Raw genomic sequence first — 22,733 nt, forward strand, 5'->3', positions numbered from 1 at the left:
GAATTGTAGGATCATTCTGTGTCAGCCGACAGCATAGGATTCGAGGTTTCATATAGAATGATTCGAGGTTTCATATAGAATGATTCAACGTGAGGATTGCATTAAACTGTATAAAACTATGTATATCTTTCATAAATGGAAAGAATATTGATACACACTTGCAGGAAAAGCAGTGAATAGAAAAATATAGTTACTGCAATTGCAATGTTTTGTCCCTTTCAAATGGGGTACAAACAATTACATTTTCACCCTACGTGGCAACATGGCATTGCGTGCATGTCATGACAGAAAAATTGAAAGGAGACACAGTGTGCCCTACAGCCATAAACCTCCGGAATTAAGTCCCTAGGAATACCCACTACCACACTTTCTTTTTCATTTTATCTCATAAATGCAGACCCTCATAAGAATTAACGTGAATCTCATAGATAATATCTACAAACAATGTTATGGTCCATAGCTGACAAAGTTCTAATCAAGCACCTCATGATCATAAGTCAAGAAAACCAATTTTAATTAGTGCACACCGAAAATCTATGGCCATTTTGTGTGTTTGTGAAGGTGAATGGCAAAAGGGGTGTGTGTGATCCAAAGTGAGAAAGGGTTATGGTCATTCTCTCACAGTTAATCTCCAACATTCAAACCTCATCTACAAGGATAGGAATGAAGCTCTCATTTGTTTGGCTTTCGTTTTCATTATCTGCCAAAGGTCACATAAAATGGGGATACCCTATTGACATGCCACACCAGATTGCATCAAAGGGCTATATAGCATAAAGTTTTTAGTCCTCATTGCACCATGTCGTCCTCTTCCATAAACGGTTGGTGCCTCTCTTCAATCTCCCCAGCCAAAACCTCTCTTAAGAAGGCCACATTGCGACCTTCTGTCTTTGCAACCCTCACCACTCCTTCTTCTCCTTCGTCTTCCTCTTCTTTCCCTTCTCTCATTCAAGACAAGCCTGTCTTTGCTGCACCTTCCCACATCATCACCCCAACTGTGGTATATATGCACTGCTCTTTCATCATTCATGCATTCAAGTTCATCACATGAAAAATGATTATTTGACCCACCTAAATTTTTTACATTCGTGATATATATATCACTGTTGTTGTGACCGTTAAACTGTTATTTATCATGCATGACAGTTTATGTTTATGGTTAGACTACACTTCAAAATTTACACTCTTGCTGCATGAATAAATACTTTGTTGTTTTCTTTTGTATGCTTTCTTCTGTAGTTTTCAAGTTCCAAGACACTCAAAATGCTAATCAGTTTTCAATTTTGGAACACAATGCGTGTTAGTTGTTATAATTATTCGTTAGAGTTTGACTTTTCTACCTAGTTAGTGTGAAAAAACATTTCTTGCATCAAACAATCAGACATCATTAAAGTCAACCAAACTTACTCAGTTTGTGATGGAATAATGGTGATGTAAAATTTCTATTATGGGTTATTTTTACTGTTTTGTTTTTGCGTGCTTTACAATTTAAGGGACGCAAATTCTCATCCTTGGTTTGCAGATTTGGATCACAATGAATGTGTTTTTGACTAGTCACTTGTCACGTATATTAATTGGCCTAGCTAGGTCTTCATGTGCTTAATAATCTAACATAGTCCACGTATATGGGGTTGCCACTATGAAGAAAAATGTTTAAGTGTGCTGTTTAAAGTTTAGTTTTCACGTGGAAACACCGTTTGATCTTTCTTTGGCACCTACCACATATGCACATTGTTAGCTTGGTTAGGTGACAGAGACAGGTGTGTGGCATGGATTTGCTCATGAACTACTGGCATGTGTCAGCATCCACCACCATAAAATTATCAAATTTATTTTATTAGAACTACATATAACACGAATTAGCGTTGTATTGGGGGAAGTGTGTGTTAGTTGGATGATTCTAAGGCCAACAAAGAAGCAAATCCAAACTACTATATATAGAAGAAAAAGTCCATTCAAAATTAAACAGCTTTCCCAACCAAGTTAGCAACTAATTAATCATCTGACAGTGTAAAACCAATTTTCAACTTTTCTGAGGTTTGACACTGTTTCCTTACAAATATATTTGAATTTTGGTTTCTCATTTCTTTATTAAGGTAATTTTGCTACTAACTATTAGTTTTTTGTTTGGTCTTTTAACTGACACGTATTTATTCATTTTTGGAGAGAGAGGATATGGCAAAGGACTATGAGCAAGCTATTGAAGAACTCCAGAAATTGTTGAGGTGAGTCTCAACCACACTCTAAGATGTGTGAAACTTATATAATTAAAGTACGCAAATTTTCAAGTATATATGTGTCTTCCATGGAAATTGACTTGTGTTGAAATGTAGGGAGAAGACTGAACTGAAGGCCACAGCAGCTGAAAAAGTGGAGCAGATAACAGCTTCACTGGGGACATCATCATCTGATACCATCCCTTCATCAGAAGCCTCTGACAGGATCAAATCTGGTTTCCTTTACTTCAAGAAGGAGAAATATGAGTCAGTCATCACTACCACCTTATTTTCACTGCTTTAGTTTAATCTTAAGCTTTCTCTAATTCCTGTTATTGTTCTTCGATTACCATCCCTCAGCAAGAACCCAGCTTTGTATGGTGAACTTGCCAAAGGCCAGAGCCCCAAGGTACCTTTTTTCTGATGTTTTCATGAGTTTAATTTCTACACACAGTAAAAAAGATTAAACTGTCAACTCAGCTTATAGGTGTTGTTTTTAAAGTCAACCAACTCATTATATACTATATTTAAACATAAGTAAAAAGATTGCACATAGATGGACTTTAATATATAAGTGAATTCAAGCTAACTTAACTCTATTTAATGTGATTCATTATTTGTTACAAAATAAAAAAGTTGTGGACTAACTAATATTTTCTACTTTATGTGTTTGTTTTTTCAGTTTATGGTGTTTGCTTGCTCAGACTCAAGAGTTTGCCCCTCCCATGTGCTAGATTTCCAACCTGGAGAGGCTTTTGTGGTCAGAAATGTTGCCAACATTGTCCCACCATATGACCAGGCATGTTTCCAACACAGCAAAAGAAATTCCTGTAAAAACGATACTTTTGACACATAATTTTTTTACATTCATTTGACACTACTTTTTCTTACCTTTTACTTTTTTCCTTTTCGAAAAACTACAAAAATTCATTCTATTATGACTATTTTACGCGTGTTAGGTGTGTCAAATGAACGTAAACGTGTATCATCTTACTATTACTCAAACTCCTATTGACATGTCTTAACACAAAAGTGCTCAAACTTACTTTGTTTTACTCTGCTGTGCACCAGTCAAAATACTCTGGAACTGGGGCAGCCATTGAGTATGCTGTTTTGCATCTCAAGGTATGTTATCAATCATTGGAAGATAAATGACATGCACAGAATTTCAGGCACAGTGTTCTCTCTGTGTGTTACTAATATGAAAATTAATAATGGTGAGAAAATGTCAAGAATTTTTAATCCATATGATTTTTCTACAGGTGTCCAACATTGTGGTCATTGGACACAGTGCTTGTGGTGGTATCAAGGGGCTTTTATCTTTCCCTTTTGATGGAACCTACTCTACGTAAGCCATTTTTCTCTGCATAAAAATTACACTTTCTCAATTATAATTTGATGCACAAATTTCACCTACTTCTTAATTCCTAGACCATCATGACATTCAACATTCCTCATTAAACAGTGTATGTAAACAAAGACAAAATCTCATCCTATGAATTAATTTCTGAAGTTAAGTTAAACTTGAAAACCAAAATAAGATGGTTTCAAAACTTATAATATTATATGAAAATTTTATGTTTACCTTTCTGTACATTTATTTAATTTACAAAAAGTCTCACATGAATCCATAAGAAAAATTACTTTTGATTTGTTGTATTCAGTGATTTTATTGAGGAGTGGGTCAAAGTTGGCTTACCTGCAAAGGCAAAGGTGAAGACACAGCATGGGGATGCACCTTTTGCTGAGTTGTGCACACACTGTGAGAAGGTAAGGAACATTAATGCAAGCCACATGGTTGATAAATATTTTCATAAAACTCATTGAATTAACTTGTACATATAAGGACAAAACTTATATGTAGTTCAATAAGTGTTTTTTAGTACTATACATTCTTCAGTCAGAATTAAAATTTAACTTCATTTATCTATGTTAGCCTTCAGTATAAATCTTGATTATTCAAATTAAAGTGAAATGGTTTAGCAGTTCAGATTCTCTACTGGGTTTTTTGGTGCTGTCCTCTGCTGAACATTAATAATATACTGTTGTTGGTACTTTAAAAATCTTTATAATATATTTTAAGACATCAAAATCAATATCAATCAATGTATTTTGAAGACAACACTACTAAATTCATGATTTAGAAGCAAACTAAAGTGATGTAGGTGATGCTTACAAGTTAAATTGGAATGATGTGCAGGAAGCTGTTAATGTTTCCCTTGGAAACCTGCTAACCTACCCATTTGTGAGAGATGGCTTGGTGAACAAAACATTGGCTCTGAAAGGAGGATACTATGACTTTGTTAAGGGATCTTTTGAGCTCTGGAGCCTTAACTTTGGCCTTGCATCCTCTTTCTCCGTATGAACATCAACCATTATCAATGACCTCATCTTGGTTCCCTAAGTATTCTCCTATCTAAAATGTACTCTGTAATTGCCCTTGTTATATATAACGTGCATGTGCTGAATTTCCTAATAAAAGCTGCATTGAGATTATCCATAGATCACTCTCTCTCTCTCCTTCTCTCTCCAAATTGAAGTTCTTCAAGTAAGAAAAATGTAATGTTTTATGGTCTTTCACCACTGCATTTTTCTTCTTTGTTAGGTTAAAGATGTGGCCACCATTCTGCATTGGAAGCTATAGGCCATGCTTAGAGGTCGTGTGTCTGCAATGAAGAGGCCTAGCCACCTTTATCATATGATATTTTATAAATATATATATGAAACTATGAACTGCGTTTATGCATGTCGGAAAATCTTCTTTTAACAAGAGTTGGAAATCCTCTTGTGTAACAAAATCTTCTTTGTTCAACCTTCATCTTTCTATATGCACAAAATCATGAGAGGTGACAGAAATCAATCTTAGTTAATTACACTATTCTCTCTGTTATAAAATAGCTTCAGTTTAAAGTTTTTAATATACAACTAAAACAAGAATATATATGTCACTTCTTAAAATAACATCCTTTTCTCAATAAATACATTACTCTTATAGACTGCATGATGCAAATATTAACATTGTGTATCTGAGCAAATTATAATTACAACTAAAATTAATACGAACTTCAGTTAGTTTGAAATCTTTGGAAAATAAAACTACTGTAATTTTGAAGACAAAAGAAGTAACATTTAGCACTGTTAGACAGTACCAAAGGTTTTGTGTGAATTTTTTTTTTGAACAAGTGTTTTTATGTAATTCACTCAACTATAATTTAAAAAAAAGTTGGTAGCTAACGGAAATCATGAATGATAACTTTATATAAATTAATAATCTAGAGAGATTGATCCAAAGTCTTTGTCAAACCTTTGCAGTCACTTCAACAACTTGTAATGTTACAGGCCACTTTTTATCATGGCCCATGAGCTTTTTCTGTTTTGCTCATTGACTTGGAAGTTTCGTATGGAAGTTTTTATAATTTTACCTTATCAATTTCATGTCTCAAACTAAATTTAGAAAGAATTTTCTGATATTTACCCCTGAATAAATATTAAAGACAAGTTTATGAATTCCAACAAATATATGGTAAGGTGAATTTCTATGGATTTAGTTCGAAAGCATTTTGATGCTCTGCATTGAAATTTGGAAAATCATGGGAAACAAACAGCGTTTAGACTGAGCATTACATCCACCAAGTATATGATGTGTGTAACTTGAACTCTTGAAGAATGAAATTATGTATTCTTATGAGTATATAATTCCAAAATCATTAAACAAATTTGCAACCTGGTGATAAATTAACTCTATCAGAGTACATCACAGAATAGATGTTTTATCTAATAAGTTTTGATTATTCAAGTGTCAACAACTCTGGTTTTGAAATTTTGAGGAACATAACAAAATGGCAGAAAGTGAAATTGTAATTACATTAGCAGTTAATCGGATAAGAGCTGAAGCCAACAGCATATGCAATTAAGCATAATGAAATTTCAGTTTTCTTATGTTGTTGTTATGTTGTTGAGTAGGAGAAGGATAACAATAATTATACGAGTGGTAATTTTGAAACTAAAAGAAAAACCGAAGGAAAAAAGAGTGATATTGTTAACCGAACTGCTATTGAAATTTGGCAGAAGAAGCAGAATTACAAATCTACATATGTAGATAATTAAGTCATTTTTGCATTTATCTTAATGAGAAATGCTCTTCTAGTTTTTGTTAACTCTGATGGCATTCATCCTATTAAATTTTTTTGGTAAAGTCCAATCTTAAAACGTGAAAAGTTATGGGTAAGATTCTCTTAGTGCCACGTTATTCTGTTGTAGCTTGTTAATGTTTTGCTACAAGTGAGGTGTTCAAAATCTGTAAAATATTGTCATTCAGATGAAATTTCCATAAAAGTTGTGCAAATTTAGATATCTTAAAAGATTTCATAGGTATGTCTTCTTATAAGAATTCAAAGAAACATTTATTCAAGAGTTTAAAAGAGAAGCAACCAATAGAGTTCTTGAATGCCATTGTACTTGTTTGCCTAAAATCTGGTATTAATTAATGGTTTATAGAACTCTTGCTGTAACAAAATCACACACTAGCCTTAATGATTGTTTGACTTTAAATCATAAGTGAACTGAGTGATGAAAGATAACATAATGCAGAAACATCAATCTTGATACTATTGACCAAGTGGATGGATAAATTTCTCCAGAAACTTAACAAACCACTTCCAAAACTGTTGTAGGATATATGTTACACTTCCAATGTACTACAATTTGCCAATGATTTCAAGAACTCTAGTCACCTAGATCGTATATATACAGTGTCATACAGTGTAGACAATGTTGGGTGGAAAAAAGCCACTAAATTAATATTTTGCAGCTGTGTGGTCCCTATTAAACCTCGACCAGATTTTCTGAGATGGACTAGTTCAAAGAAGGAAACTAATGGTTTATGAACATAATGGATTATATTGAACTTTATTAAATAGATCCATTTGGATCAGACTTTTCCTTAATCTTTTAAAGAATAAACTAATGAATTTATTTTATCTGATACATTATAATAATTCAAAATAAAATTTATTCAATCTGTATTGTTTGTCACCTCTACTTAAATTTATTGTTTAGAAACTAAAATTATTTCAGTACCTTAAATTTTGGTTTTTGAGACTAAATCTATAATGAAGTTTGAGAGGCGGATAATTTTCTTTTTAAATTGTGGGAAATTAAAATCATGTTTACTTGTATGAAAAAAGATGATAAAAGGAACAAAACCATTTCAGCAAAGAGAATAAAATGTGACACAATGAGCATACCCCTTGTATGAAATTGTATGGGGGCAAAATAGAACTGCCAAATTATATTATGTTTAAGAGTGAAAAAGTTAAAGGATGATGAGCTTTCAGTTCCATAGTATGTATATATATATATATATATATGTACAATTGGAGCTGTTTATGAAGCAAGATACAACAACTAAAGAATACCCATAAAACAGCTTCATTCACTCTCTGGTAATGGCATGTGAATTGTATATATACATAATCCTTGTGATCATGATTCATCAGGTTTTGGCTCCAGAATGACAGGGATCTTCTCCTTGTGATCACCTCTCAAAACCTCAACAATCACCTGAATAGCAACACCATTAACCATTAAACTAGGAAAATAAAGTAGCTTCAAATTGAGTCTCTCAATGCAAGTTATTTAGCACAGGGTGAGATGTTTTACATAGAGGCAATTCAACACCAAGTTTAAAAACAGATTAAGAAAATACATAGGTCTTATACGCTGGATTTCCCTTGGGTATCCCACTCAGCATGAACTTTCGATAAGGTCATTTGATTAGAATTTGTTCTGAACAAGACTCAAGATTCAGTGATGTATGGAAGAGGACCGAGTCAGGACTTTCTGTTGAGACATAATATATCACACTTTTAACATTATAAGTAGGTAAATCGTAAAATTAAAGTATGACCTGATATATGCGTTGAATTTCTATGAACTATTAATAAATATTTTTTACTGTTAGTCAATAAAATACTATCCCAAATATGATCTTTAAAAATAGTTATTATATAAGTAAACAGATTTATATTCCATAACAAGATGTGATTGATAACAGTATGAAGAACCTTTACACTGTAGTGCATTCTAATCAAATTCATAAAACATAAGTCAAGAAGTATTATGACTAATATTGGTTAAAAAAAGTATATTCAGAATATGTGCATCAGTCAGGTTTGGGATGATTGAAGTATAATCCAAACTCATCCTTGAAACAACTTGGTCTAATTTCTAAAATCTGAACCTGTTAAAATTAGCTTTGACTGTGGTTAGTGAGACAGAACAGTCTTAAACAGCCATAAAACTAGATAGCCCTTTTGTTCCATTCTTCTAAGATTTTCATTTTTCTGTTGATTATTACTATTCAGACGAACTTACATGTTATTATGATACACATGTTACGATAAAAGTTTGTACAGACAAGAGAGAATACGATGTTTTGATTTGAATCTTTCCAGACTGACCAAATATTAAAAGGGTATATTATATACTACCTCTATATACTACCTCCGTGACTATAATTTAAGGTTTTTTTACATGGATTAAGAATAACAATAAATATGCTGCCATGTCAAACATATGCTTAAACGCACATTGAAGGTAAATATATAAATGTTCTTGCATCATATTTTTATTTGCTTTAGAAATCCAGGATCTAGTAATAGTTTTGAAAATAGAAAAGTTATACATTTTTAAAGAAACAATAGCACAGTTGAATCAGCATCATACCTTTTCACCTACTTTACACTGGTCAAGAATTCTGTACAAATCACTTCCATTAGTAACCTTCTTGTCATTCACAGACGTTATGATGTCACCTAAAATGAGTCTACCATACGAGTCACGCTTTGTTGATTGCAGGCCCTGAAAACTATAAATTAGCCAGGCTCCATTGAAAGATTGTAGTTTAGTAAATTAAGATAAAGCAAATCAATATTAGTTTTAATATGTGATAATGAAGCTTAGGACGTGTTAGTGGCACTAACATTTTTAGTGACTAGCTTTAGTGGAAGTAAAGAGGCCAAGTTTATATTAACATGAAATCTATGCCCCTATTCGGCGCATATAGCTGAAATTTCGTAATGAATTTCCCCTTTCGTATAAAAATAATCTTTGATCAAACTTACTGCTTTCCCAGCAGGACCATTGGCAGGAGCATCTAACACAAGCACTCCACTTACACCCAACTGCTCCACAGACTGATCTGGAGCAAACTTAATCCCTAAAATAGGTCTTGTAACCTTCCCAAACTTCACCAATTGGTCAACAATACCATTTACCTGAATATATAGAACAACAAGCACATTAGCAATTTTATTCAGAGGATTACTATGTTTCCATAAAAAGTTGTCCCCTGAAGAAATAATTGGATATATAAATTAAAAACAAGTCAAAGTAAGAACTCACAGTGTCCACTGGAATAGAAAATCCAACACCAGAGGATGCGCCAGATGGAGAATATATGGCTGTATTTATCCCAATGAGGTTTCCAGAACTATCTAAGAGAGGCCCTCCGCTGTTACCAGGATTAATTGCTGCATCTGTCTGTATAACATCTTGAATTGGACGACCGGTTGCAGCAGAACTAATTTCTCGCCTAAGACCACTGTTGAAGACGTATGTATCAGTGAAACACAATCAACACAAAAGAAACAAAAAGGAAAGACAGTATCCACCTTTCAAGTTATCAAGTATCAGCACAATGATGTGAACATTTGAAAAACAGTATTAACCTAAAGAATACCATGCTTAAAAAGTTGAGATTTCGAGGGAAAGAGATGGGAAGATGTTGTATTAACTATAACGCATTTATTCTTGAAAGGGATTAATGGCATCCCACTTCTAGACTCCTTAATATAAAAGGTTTGATTCACAAATGTATAATCTGGCACGAGGAAATAAAAAGGAATAGCAAAGTAGAAACTGTTTTTCTAGGTAATGGGAGTTACATCAAAATATTCACTTCACAGTTTTAAGTTTTCATACCTGATGACCCCTGTTGTGAGTGTGTGATCTAGTCCAAACTGCAAGATGAGAATGAGGAATCATATTGGCATATTCAAGAAGAGTTCGTGGTGTCAATCATCAACAGAAAATAGCATTTGAGCCATGAATACAGCTCCATAAAGCAGTTTGGCAGCAATTACAAGGTACAATTTACAAATTTAGTAATTTTCTTCTTATCTTTCGAAAACAAGTCTGCCTTTACATCACAGGCATTCATAACTCAGATCTCCAATGCATTTTTTAACATGATATTTTGCATACACATTTACAACTGGAGCAGGAAATGCTGACTAAATAATTATATAATTATACAAACTACATAATAGATTAAATGAGACAAATGTTAAAAGTATGATTTAAGTAGAACAAAATCCACCTGCTTATAAAAATTCTAGCTAAAGCTCCAATTAATATTAGATTCAACCAGGATTGCCATCATTTCTTTATATTGGAAAATTCATAGATAATGAATATTTACAACACAATATGCATTGATCGGTATGGACAACGCACCGGGTTCCCAATGGCATAAACCTTCTGACCAACAAGCAAGTCAGCAGAGACCCCAATAGGTATAGGCCTGAGCTTGTCACTTGGTGCCTCGACACGCAGCACAGCAACATCCTTGTCTTGGTCAAAACCAACAACTTTGGCATCATAAGTTGACTGGTCAGCTAGAGTGACCCTGCACATAACTAGCATGTCTTTGAATAGGAGTAATCACTTCACTGAAGTCATCACAACACATACATCAATCTATCAGCAAACTTTCTATGTTATGAATTCACTTCTCAATGCCAGGAAAAGTTGCAATGCAAACACACCCAAACGTGTTGAAGGAGGTGTAAATGTACAAAGTAACACACAATTATCACCTCCCTTTTGTTTTAATACAAGGTTACTTATACACCCTCGGTCCCTGATTACAACAAATTGTTTTGAAATTTCTCTGTCGTTTTCTAATCATCCCAAGCATCAATTATTGTTTTACCATAATATCCTTAAAAATTTTGTTCATAAATAAATAATAAATGTTATGAATTGTCTACTTCTCTCTTATCAAGATAGAAGAATTGGAGGGTTAATTTCGTAATTTAAGGCTTCACTCTCTCTCAATTGATTAATTGTTCAAGAGAAAGTTTGAAAAAACTTAATTAATGCCAACTTAATGTCACTACCTAAATTAACCAACTTTCTTAATAATTGTGAATTAGTTATCAAAGTTTCATATTTAGGAATATAATTCGTTTAGCAATAGATATATGTCACATTGCACATAATATTAAAATATTTGGCCGCATAACTAAAAAGTTCCTATTTGTCAGCGTAATACCACTCAAAGGTCAAGACCAGACTAGCAGCGGCGGAAAAGAAAAGGTACAAGCCTGAGAAACTGGATCAAAAGATGCCAAAAGTAAAAAGAATTTAATTAAAATACACTGATAGGATAAAAAAGAATTCCCATGTATATGGTAAGATTGTTGCCCTTTGTCATAACTATTTTTAAAATGACATCTAGAATGACTTTTTATTGGCTAAAAGTGTAAAAATCTTTACACTAACCGTGCAAGAAAATTAACCCAAAAAAAAAAGAATTTCATTAGAAAACAAAGACATTGTAAAGTTTATTCTTACTCTGTCATCCAATTACAAATTCTCATATACAGTAAGATTAGTTAATTACTTTAAAGACCGTATTTAGGATGATTCCTATTTAGTTAAAATTGTAAAAACGAATACATTGACAATACATACATAACAAACTCTCATATTTAGTAAAAGTTATTCCTTCCCTGTTATCCAATTACAATTTCTTAAATTTAGTAAAATTGATTAACGCTCGAAATACCTCTAGGACGATTTTTCATTAGTTGAAATTGAAAAAAAAAAAATCTATACATTGACCACTAATAAAAAAAACAAAATAATCAAAAGAAAAAGAATACCCACTTGAGATCAGAGGCACCACGAATAACGTGATAATTGGTCACAATATGACCATCCTTATCCCAAACAAAGCCAGACCCGGATCCCTGGGGAACCTCCAAGACGTCCAGCGTGAATGCATCCTGCCTAAACACAACACCCCACGTTGAGAAACCCAAAGACAAAGCAAAAGGGTCAACGAAAAACCATTCAAAGACAATTTTTGAAGAGGATCGATAAAAGGGGTAGCTACTTGACAGCAAGGTTGGTTATGTAGACAACAGAGGGAGTGTTCTCTTGGAAGAGGCGAACGGTGGCGAGTTCGTCGGACTGGAGCTTCCGCGGCGAGGTGACGACGAAGGCGGCGGCGGAGTCGGCGTTGGAAACGAGGAGAGTGAAGGAGAGGGCGAGGGAAGTGCAGAGAAGGAGAAGAGGTTTGGGAATGGAGAGTTTGGGTAAAAGGGGTATTGTGAGTTTTGGTGGTGGGAGGCGAAGGAGGAAAAGGTTGGGAGTGTGAAGATGAAGGGTTTTGGAAAGGTGAATTGTTGTGGTGGGTTTGATGGTTGAAGAACGAAAGAGTGAAGAAGAAGGAGAATGGAAGCGTGTGGAAATGAGTGAACAAGTGGCCATGGTTTTTGCTTGGACAGAGGAATGGTCTCTGTTTATGCTAAATGGTTGGATCAGTTTGGGTCTGGTCTACTGTTGTCAACGTGTGAAGGAGCTTCGGTTAAATAACAATTTATTATTATTTAGCTAAATATTGTGGATCAATAATGAAATTTGTTTGAAAAATTATACAACTTTTGAAAATTAAGATTAATTTTGAAATTAGTTATTCTTGCCTCACATGTTATGATTGTTAAGTGGATCTTGTTTTATTACATAAAACAAAAGCATGCATAAAATTATTCTTCCCTTGCTAAAACACAACTTCAATAGTTATTGAACATTTGTTATTGTCATTCTAACTGCATTACATCTTATATATTGAAAATTATTGAAACAATCAATATTGCTAGGATATAGATGTTCTTAGGTTAAATAAAATAACTTTTTTAAAAAAGTATACTTGTAAAGTTTTTTTTTTAATTCTGAAAGTACTTGTAAACTTGATATATATATATATATATAGATAGATTATTACAAAACCAGAACAAACATTTTGGAGATTGTTTGAACGAGAACTGAGACTTTTTCTTTCCCTTTTCTAATCAAGGAGATTTATGTTTTAGATCTCAACAATTTCTTTATTTTTCTGTTTCTTCCTTTCCCCGCAGTGATAAAATTGACCTTTAAAAGTCCTATATAATTTGAAATTAATTTTTACGTATTCGTTAATATTTTGTTTTCAAAGTAGTTCATAGTAAGAATTTTCAGAATGATATTTTTTAAACAAACTAAAATTTATTCTAAAATATTCTTTCCCAAATGATATTTATAAAGTAATAAATTTTTATTTATAAAAAAATTGACATTTTGCAAATATAATTGTAGAGAAAAAACATTTGGAAAAAAAATCCTAAAATCTTTCAGAACTTTTTTTTTACAATAATAATAAAACGTTTCTAAATGAAAAATGTAAAATATTTTAAAGTAATATCTGAAAATTTAAGAATATAATTTTTCGAAAATATATAGTCTGAAATTTATTTTAATGCATTCTTCATAACAACTTCCCAAAATTATCAAATTTTAAAATAAAACTTGTCATTCTGTACAGATGCAGTGAAATTACGGATTTACAAAAAGGTAAAAGCCCCGAGACTTTTCAAGCAAAGCGGTTCAAAACTTAAAAGCAACCTCTGTAGGCATTTATGTAGTCTTTACTCCCTTACCCGTTTATTTTAATACTTTCTTTTGACAAGTACTCTTCTGAAAACTAGTCTAAAAAATTGCAACGTACCACTCTTAATTACATTATAGAAACTAGTTTCCTTAAGATAATTATATTTCACTACATTACAGAAAATAGTATTCATAATCTATTAAAACAAAACTACATTATGTTAAAACAAAACTACATTATGTTAAAACATTAACTACATTATGTTTCTATGATGCATTAAAACATAATTACATAAACAAACTATAAACTGGTTTGCGTACTGTCTGCAACATGTGAAAAAATGTATAATTTAAAGGAGATGACTTGGGTGAAGGAAACGCTAGTGAAAGAGAAGGCTGCAGGGGAGGGAAAAGAAAATGGAGAGGAGCAATGGGTTGCCGATAAGAAGGGAAAGAGGGAGAATTGTGAAGAATAAAAATGGGATTGCAAAATGAAAGGTCTTCTTCCTTCTTAAGGCAACCCATTTGAATAACAGATTAACTCCTTAACAACTTGGCAATCACAGACAGTTTATAATACAGCAGTGGCATCTTCCTCCTCTATCCGGAAAAATCTCAGCCAACATACTCTTTGATTATGGAAAGGTAAATTAGAAATGTGAAACTTTCATTCTAGATTAACCTTTCCATTATAAAAGGTGAGGGTTGATATTTTTGGGATGCATGCATGAAGAGGCCCAAAATCGAAAGCAGATGTATCATAAAAAAATTATGCATTTGGTAGATATTATAGTCAATGATTGGACGCACTGTTCTACACTAATTCTCATGAAAGCAATTCCACTGGCCACTCCTAAATAAGAATGGTGCCCTTAGCCGCAATAGAAAAAAATATAAAGCTAACAAGATATTACAAAATTTTATCAAAAGGTCGTAATTCTTTAGGTAAGCCGTCAAAATGTCCAGCGTCTATGTCAGATTGAAACATAGGTCGCTTTCCTGTTTCCCAGACAATGCCCTCTGCTAAGTGCTCCTTGCTTGGCGTGAGCATTACAAAATTGGGATCAGCTCTTTGATAACTGTAAACAAGCAAAAGCGAAGGTGAAAATTAACCAGTGTAAGATACAAATTTTGAAAGAGTACATTGATTCTATTCCACCATCTCATTATAAAAAAGAAAGGTAAAGCTGAATGATACAATAATATTTTATCATGCAGTAGCATAGGTAGGGATTCATTTCATAGAAGCATATACTTTATTGAATAAGACATATAAGATAAATGAAACGAACCTGGCTTCTCTGAGGCTCTCACTTTGGATGCCAAATCCGTATTGCATTTTACCATCACCACGATCTCTAGTGGCTACATACAGAATAACAAGACATTCTCAGCACTTCAATCAGCCAGTACCAGGATCATTGATCGTACTTTATTTAGAATCAACCCCCAACCCACTCTCCCAAAAAAAAGTCTGAAAGACACTTCATTCCTTAACTGAGATACTAATTATAATCTTGGTATACCATTTACATTTAAATTTAATTAAATCTACCACATACAATCAGACTTTACTTGCAGATTTCTTTTTGCAAAATGGCCCCTGGCGGTCCCAACACAGGATCACGGTCCCAACATAGGATCAGGCGAGGCTAAAATATATGGTTTGTTTTAAAATATAGGTTAGACTTGAGATTGAAAAGAAATAATTCTTGAGGGCTTAATTGATCCCTCTCATAATCTTCTATTTATAAAAATAAATTGATACAAGAGTACATGATAATTAGGGTAACCTTATTAGATACAACATGATAAATAAGGTAATTCTAGACACAATATAATCATGATAAATAAGGTAACTCTAGACACAATGTAATCATGATAAATAGGATAACCTTAGACACTATAATCATGATAAATAAGGTAATCCTAGACACAATATAATCATGATAAATAGGGTAAATATTCTAACAGTTAGGTTGGATTATTAAATTTATTTAGTTGGCCCTAGAGCTGGGTCAAGCTGCTCGTTTTGACAACCCTAGCATGCAGATACCTAAAAAATGATATTACAGAGGTAGTACTCACTAGTCATCCAAAAAATAATACATCACATAAACAAATCTTGCAGTGGGAAACAGGCCATCTAACGAACTTGATACTTTAATATGGGACAGGGGCTGAAGTAGGACTAGAACTTTCGGTGACCAAAACTAAAAAAGCAGAATCATGATATAAAACTTAATTTTTATGCTAGATATTGGTGTTGACCCTTGATCATCATATCATGACTACATAGGTGTTGGCCTCATAATACACACAAAGTCCCGGTAGCACTAAAGAAAGGAGCAGGATAAAGAACTGAAGCAAGATTGAGTAGAACAATCAGTCAAGACACCTGAAATACTGAGAGTGAAGGAAGGTTTCCACCATGACTTGAATGCAAGTGCCATAGATGAGCTACGAGGTCCAACCTTTGCCTGAAAAGATGAGAAATAATCCACTTAGATGCATCATATATAATCTATATAAATCTGCTTAACATTGCATCTGTTTTCTACCTTCAGCAAGAAATTTTTATTAGCCTGCCAGGATGCACCTATTTGAAAGCTGGCGTCTGAGATATTGTTTGCTGCTATGGCTTCATCAACACTGACACAGAAAATTAGATTGTACCACATTGGTTCGACTGCAATAAGTTTGAATATATCTGTTTAGAGCTAAAAAGAATACCTTGTAAGTAACTCAAACCCAAAGTCAAGGTAGTTTGTAATTCCAACAACAGAATTCTCTTCAAGAGGGTTCTTCACCTGTTCAAATCATGCTTATGACTTTCAGTATAATATATTGATTTAACAAGAAACTATATCAGCCAGTTTACTACAACTCCAAAAGAAAACTCGAGTGAGGGTAAATTTTAACAAGAATAAATAAGTAATAATGGAATTCTATAAGCATTACAGTATCTAATCACAAGGAAAATGTATCCTAAATATAACTAAAAATAGGCCCAGGTCTTGAGTAAAGAAGCTTCTGATTCAAAAAACTTTTCATGCAGTGACCTCAACTCAGAAACTTAAGAAAACTTAAGTACTGTTGGTATCCCAAGGCTAACCGTTCACTCTTGAAAACTAGTAAAGAAAAAGGGAAAATTAATTACATGTACGGCACTAAAAAGATCAGATACATGTACAGCTTTTTTAGAAAACCAAGGAAAACCCATTAGTATGTAATTTAATTTTAAGAGATGCGACTAACTTCCATAAATCTAGACATCACCATGTTTGCAAAAATGAAAAATGAGACACTAATATGAAGACAGAGAACCACTCAGAAGATAATGGAATGAAAGAGAGCAAAGACAGAAGAACATACCCTTCTTTGAACAACCATGTGTTGATAGAATGAGGCAATAAACTGCAGATTATTTAGACTTTGAAATTTCAGTACAAATGCTTCTCAAAATATCAATCAGAACTACACAAATCATAGGTTAGGACAAACAAATGCTAAGGTGCATTTAATATAAGCGGTTTAGAACAAAAATTAAGACTTATGCTAAGTTACTAATGATTAGGGAAATTTTTAAACATCAATTTCTTACAAGTCACAAAACTTTCCATTTTAATATGTCAAACTATTATATTACCATCAAATGACATTAGCATAAGAATTAATTAAATGCCAAAACATAACCAATTTATGTATGTGGACAAACCTGAGAGCTTTTGACAAGCTCGAGGTTGAAATTGAAGGATGGACACAATGGGCTGCCTGATCCAACACCATAGCCCAAAGCACAACTCCAGTTCGTTAAATTTGAAAGCTTGGCATTTCGTTCTAAAATAGAACACAGGTTAGTATGCATGTATTCATATCCTTATCGCATTCAAATTAATACAATTTAGATAAATATGTTTCTAGAGTTCGGGATTTTGGGATTGTTTGGGTTCATCAATAAAAACCAAATTACTAAAACTAAAATTTAATAAAGCACGAATTCAAGTTCTCCAATCCTATTACAAATGCAGGAAGAAAAAAGAGAAATTGACAGAAAAGAAAAAGCATATATGCAAACAATTTTATTGAATCCAACACCAGGTGAAAGAATCTTTCTTCGCAAGTTTCTTTTTCATACAAATGTCTAATTGTTTGAGTGAATCCTTCCATCTTTATTCTCCATATTTATCCAATTGACCCCCTTCAACTAACTAACCACTCTAACTGCCCCTAACTGTCGTTGCTCTACTGTGACCAATTATAAGTGCTTAGATCTTTTTCACTCTGTCCATTGCTCCACCTTTCATGGATGTAGTTGGAACTGTACATGCATGTGCAAATACACATACACTTGGAGGTAAACACACAATTCAGGTATTGCGCAGGTTCCATTATAAAATCTAAATATAATGCAAACGCTCAACATTAATAAATTAACATACTGACTAGATGATTGATGCAACAATGTCAACTTTCTGGTGAATGCAAGATAGTACTTTTCAACTTTGGCCTATCATTTTACTTACAAAATACAAAAGCAAACATCTTTAGGTCAATATATTCAATGAAAATCAAGTTCAAAACAGCATGACACTAACTGCCAGAAAGGTAACCATAGTTCAATATACATGCCATAGAGAAACCAAAAAATTAAAAATTAATTTAAAAACCCAGTGATGTAGTAATTTTAATAAGAAAAAATCAACACATAAAGAAATATTTCTAAAGGAATAAAATATGTGTAGTTCTTACTTTGCGGTTCAAACTGCACCCCAGCAGTCACCCTTCCCATCTTGCTTACCAACCATGCACTTTTTGGTAATTCGTCTTTCACTGCAATGTATGACAGTAACACGGCAAAGTTTATTTCTATTGTTTCTCCAAGTGATCATAAATCAATATTTGAAAAAATATAAAACAAAATGTAAAATTTAGTGATCATGGAAAAACAATTAAAACTTCAAATGCCAGATGAAAAGGCACTACCTATATATAAATCTCATATATTTAATTCATATATAATAAATAAGAAGGATGCTAACCAGTCTAACTAATTAAGGATGTCAAAAGTAGAAAGTTTTTATTACCGTGCTTTCCTATAAAAACTGCTTCTTATTGAAACCTTAATTAGTCTATAGAGAGCACTGGTTGACAAGATCCTAATTAAAAACATGTTTAGAAAAATATAAGAAGATGGTCGGCTTTTGAAAAAAGAAGGAAAAAAATCAATTTTATTAGTTCTTAGAAGCTAGAAAGTGTAGCTTATTAAAAAAAAGAATATGTAAAAGAATTATATCATACAAGCACTTTTATTCAAAACTTATTCATTCGCACCCTAAATATGGTCAAAGGTCATTGGCAAAAACCAGGGACCTACAGGCAAAAGGCATAAGTGTGACTCCAAAGGATAGATTTCCAGAACCATATCTCAACCCCATCAGGCCATAATCTTGGGAGCTTTCTCTGTAGAATTGATTAACTTTGTCAACATTGTATATTGCAATCCATGTCAGACGTGCATGCTACAATAAGATCCTAAGTACCTAACACCTGTTTCTGCCACCATCATCAAACAAAAACACACCTTTTCTTCAACAGTAAAGGGAACACTCCGAAAGCCCCAAATCCATATTTGGAATAGAAAGCACACGATCTCATCTGCAAAATCCTGAATATACAGACCACACAACATTCATAATTCCAAATAGATGCATTGTGCATTTTAGGATCAAGGACGCCAGGGAAAGAGAAGGGAGTGTAAATGCTAGTAAAACTTTCAATACATGCTCTATTACTAGATTTCGTTTCACCCCCACCAAATAACCTTGATCCACACCCTATTTAGTGGGATCCATATTTCATTCACCTAATCATAAGAGAGTGCCCAGAAGAATAATTACTATTTCTACATATAGTATTCATATTCACAAAAATGAATAAGGAATTATTTGAAAGTTTTATTATAAGATAGTTGTAGTTCTTTAAATGAATTTAAATATTATTCTTCAATGAAAATTGAAGTTTCACCTCAGTACCCGATGCTGACCTTAAGTATCGACCTTCAGTGTACTATTAGTTACAGAGCTAAATCCCCAATTCTCATTGGACAGCAATGCCAAAAATAAATTAACCAACTCAATCTGAGTATTGTCCTTCATTAAAAATAATTTCCTTATTCCTTTCATTCTAAAAAACTCAGTCTCATGTTTGAAGTGAAAAAAAACACATTTGTTTTACTTCCATTTCCTAAACAGATCCTCAGAATTCGTTCAAGTTAGAGTTACTTACGGGTCAGATGTGGATACATAAAGGTCCATAAACGTATGAGGATCGTTAACATCACTGCACACTCAACAAAAACCACAAACAATTCAAGTTACTCAACAGATTGCAGAATAGGAAGACAACAAAAAAAATCCAAACAAACAAGGTTTTAAAAATGGTCCCAGAAATCCAATTCAACCACAACAGCAAGGTTTTTAAAGTGTCATCAATGTAATTCTCTTAAAGTAGATTTCAATTCTACAAAACCAGCGTAAGATGAGAATTACCTATCATTAATCCATATAAAACTTCCAACACACTCCTTTAGGTCATTTATGTCATGGATGAGACATCTTGAAGTTTGCAGAAATAGTATCGTAATATGATCTAATGAAGTTTATTGGACATATTAGTCCTGTGCTCCATATGTCCTGTCCTTAGCACACGAAGGAAGTATATACATTTATGTTCTAGTGAAGTTATATATATGAGGATAATTTTATTCTTATATGAGGATCAATTTCATCTTGTAAGGCTAAGTAAAACTTATCCAAAATCTACGAGTAATTATAGTGACATAAGTTGCATTTATACACAATATTAAGGAACGCCACGAAACAACATTTGTCCGCTGTTTCCCACAATGTAAAGAAATGCAACAAAACTGCGACTGTGACAATTTAGAGAAGAAAACCTTTGCCAGCGAAACAACGCATCTCCCATGATGCTGTCGTTGGGCTTACGATCGAGAGGACCTGTAACCTAAACATGTCACAGCAATAGATAATAAACAAGTTTTTTTTTTTCAGTTTCCGTACTACGCAAGTTTCTGAAACTAAAGAGAGGTGGGAGAGAAGACAGGAGAAGATACAGTGGCTATGAGATCGACGTGAGGATCATCGATTGGTTTGAGCATTAGTCGCGTGGTGAAGTGCCTGGCCTGGTGGAAATAGTCTTGGAAGAGCGAGGCGAGGGCGATCTTGCCAAAAGCGACATCGTAGGCGGAGTGAAGCATGCGGTTACGCGCGGCGATGGGAGGGAAGTCGAAGAGCGGAGGGACCAGCACCACCGGCGGCGGCGGCTTGGATTCTCTCGAGAACAACCACTTCCACATCGTTGTTCTAGGTTTCGAATCGAGGAGCAAAGGAATGAGTATGGTGGAGTGAAAGAACCTCAAGAACGAGAAGAACAAGCAGTTGGTTCTACGAAGGATTTCGTTAGGAATAGGTGCTCTCGCGCGCTATTTTCGCACCACCGCGACTACAATGACCCTGACGGTTTCAACTTCGAATGTGCATTTACCACATTGCCCCCTATGGATTCTTTTTTGGAGAAACAAATACCGGCTACTGGATTGGTCCAATTAGGAATAAGCCTTTACTCCCTGCACCTCATAATTAATACTGTCCTCTCTGGTAAAGACAAAAAGATCACAATATCATTAATCTATAATTTTAAAGTAAATATTGAAGAAAGGAAGAACCACCTTTAAAATAAAATAAGGTAAAAAATATGGGTGTGCACTCAGTGATCCTAGGAATAGAGCTGTCAGTTTTTATCTAAGCCCTGAGGTTGACTCTGGCCACATTTATACTTAGTCTATTTTTATTGATCCACATCTTAAGGGTTTTATTTAAAGGAGTGTCAGTTCCTCCACCACCACTTTGTGGTACGTGTACCTCTTTGTTACTTTTCTATCCTTTAATAATATTTAAACGAATGTCAATATTCGTGCACGGATATCAACAGTTTAATGAACAAACGAATGTATATATATTTGCATTATATATCAAACTGTCAGCTGTTTATGGGCATCATAACCAAAGATCTAAATGCGTTACACTTGTTTTCTTTTTTTAAGAAAGGAAAAATCTTGGGGTTTACTAATTAACAAAAAGGTATCCTTCATAAACAGAAACAAGCACAAAAAGTGGCATTCACATGTTAGTGAGTCAGCAACCATTGTTTCCAGTATCCAACCATTGTTATAAATGAGAAATAATGTTAGTAGGTGAGAATCACATGTCCCACATTTTTGTATCACAGTGTCTATCTGCTAGCACAACATTATCACCCCATCTGCATAACTTTTGCACTACAATGTTTGATTTTAGACATTTCTGATGTTATAGGCTAAGTAAAGTCGTTGCAATAAGATAAACGGGAGGTGTAGGGTATTTTTGGAATTAAACAAATAATGGGAAAGAGTAGGGTATTTTTAGAATTAAAAAAATAATGGGGAGGTGTAGGAAGTTCTTGGGGTGGTGAAGGGAGCAACACCCTTTTTAAAGCCCCTAGCCCCAAAGCCGCATCAGATGGGGGCTGTGAATGAATTAGGGCTGGGTTAGCCCCCTAGCCCAAAATATCATAAACTCTCACCGAAATCCAACGCCTTCGCTCCCTCCCTCTCCCTCGCCTCCTCAACAACTCCCACTTCGACTCTCCGCCTCCCTTCACCGCCCTCGACCTTGACTCCTCCGTCGCATACAAAAAAGAACGCTCCCGGAGCGCCCGCCAGCTCTCCTGGGTATGCCTTCT

At 33.9% G+C, this 22,733-nt stretch overlaps 3 protein-coding genes across 5 annotated transcripts; 1 reads left to right on the forward strand and 2 right to left on the reverse strand.

The window, feature by feature from the left end:
- The first annotated feature begins 739 nt into the window (after positions 1–739).
- LOC124836727 (carbonic anhydrase, chloroplastic) lies at positions 740–5,028 on the forward strand. 3 transcript variants are annotated; one of them, XM_047311906.2, is made up of 10 exons: positions 740–1,000; positions 2,167–2,225; positions 2,334–2,483; positions 2,577–2,625; positions 2,899–3,015; positions 3,288–3,341; positions 3,479–3,564; positions 3,881–3,986; positions 4,417–4,575; positions 4,822–5,028. In XM_047311906.2, exons 1-10 carry the CDS (start codon positions 800–802, stop codon positions 4,858–4,860), a joined length of 1,020 nt encoding a protein of 339 aa, XP_047167862.1. In that variant the 5' UTR covers positions 740–799; the 3' UTR covers positions 4,861–5,028. The 3 variants fall into 3 exon arrangements, 2 of the variants coding, with proteins under 2 accessions (XP_047167862.1, XP_047167863.1); XR_007028673.2 differs by having other exon boundaries at positions 741–1,000; positions 4,417–4,639; XM_047311907.2 differs by having other exon boundaries at positions 741–1,000; positions 4,417–4,620.
- A 2,375-nt stretch (positions 5,029–7,403) lies between these two features.
- DEG1 (DegP protease 1) lies at positions 7,404–12,847 on the reverse strand. Its single transcript, XM_047311899.2, has 8 exons — positions 12,400–12,847; positions 12,171–12,293; positions 10,734–10,905; positions 10,200–10,237; positions 9,621–9,819; positions 9,341–9,493; positions 8,943–9,077; positions 7,404–7,778 (listed from the first exon to the last, which is right to left on the reverse strand). Exons 1-8 carry the CDS (start codon positions 12,774–12,776, stop codon positions 7,701–7,703), a joined length of 1,275 nt encoding a protein of 424 aa, XP_047167855.1. The 5' UTR covers positions 12,777–12,847; the 3' UTR covers positions 7,404–7,700.
- Positions 12,848–14,687: 1,840 nt separating this feature from the next.
- Positions 14,688–21,514, reverse strand: LOC124836723 (beta-galactosidase). The gene is made up of 13 exons (XM_047311898.2): positions 21,067–21,514; positions 20,890–20,957; positions 20,220–20,273; positions 19,516–19,599; positions 19,309–19,394; positions 18,684–18,764; positions 17,650–17,771; positions 17,307–17,348; positions 16,665–16,741; positions 16,493–16,583; positions 16,330–16,411; positions 15,224–15,296; positions 14,688–15,010 (listed from the first exon to the last, which is right to left on the reverse strand). The coding sequence occupies exons 1-13, from the start codon at positions 21,307–21,309 to the stop codon at positions 14,842–14,844; spliced, it is 1,272 nt and encodes a 423-aa protein (XP_047167854.1). The 5' UTR covers positions 21,310–21,514; the 3' UTR covers positions 14,688–14,841.
- Between the last annotated feature and the right edge of the window lie 1,219 nt (positions 21,515–22,733).

The sequence above is a fragment of the Vigna umbellata genome, chromosome 4 (assembly GCF_029865625.1).
Source record: "Vigna umbellata cultivar VRB3 chromosome 4, Vumbellata_1.0, whole genome shotgun sequence".
In the NCBI taxonomy this organism is placed as follows: Eukaryota; Viridiplantae; Streptophyta; class Magnoliopsida; order Fabales; family Fabaceae; genus Vigna; species Vigna umbellata.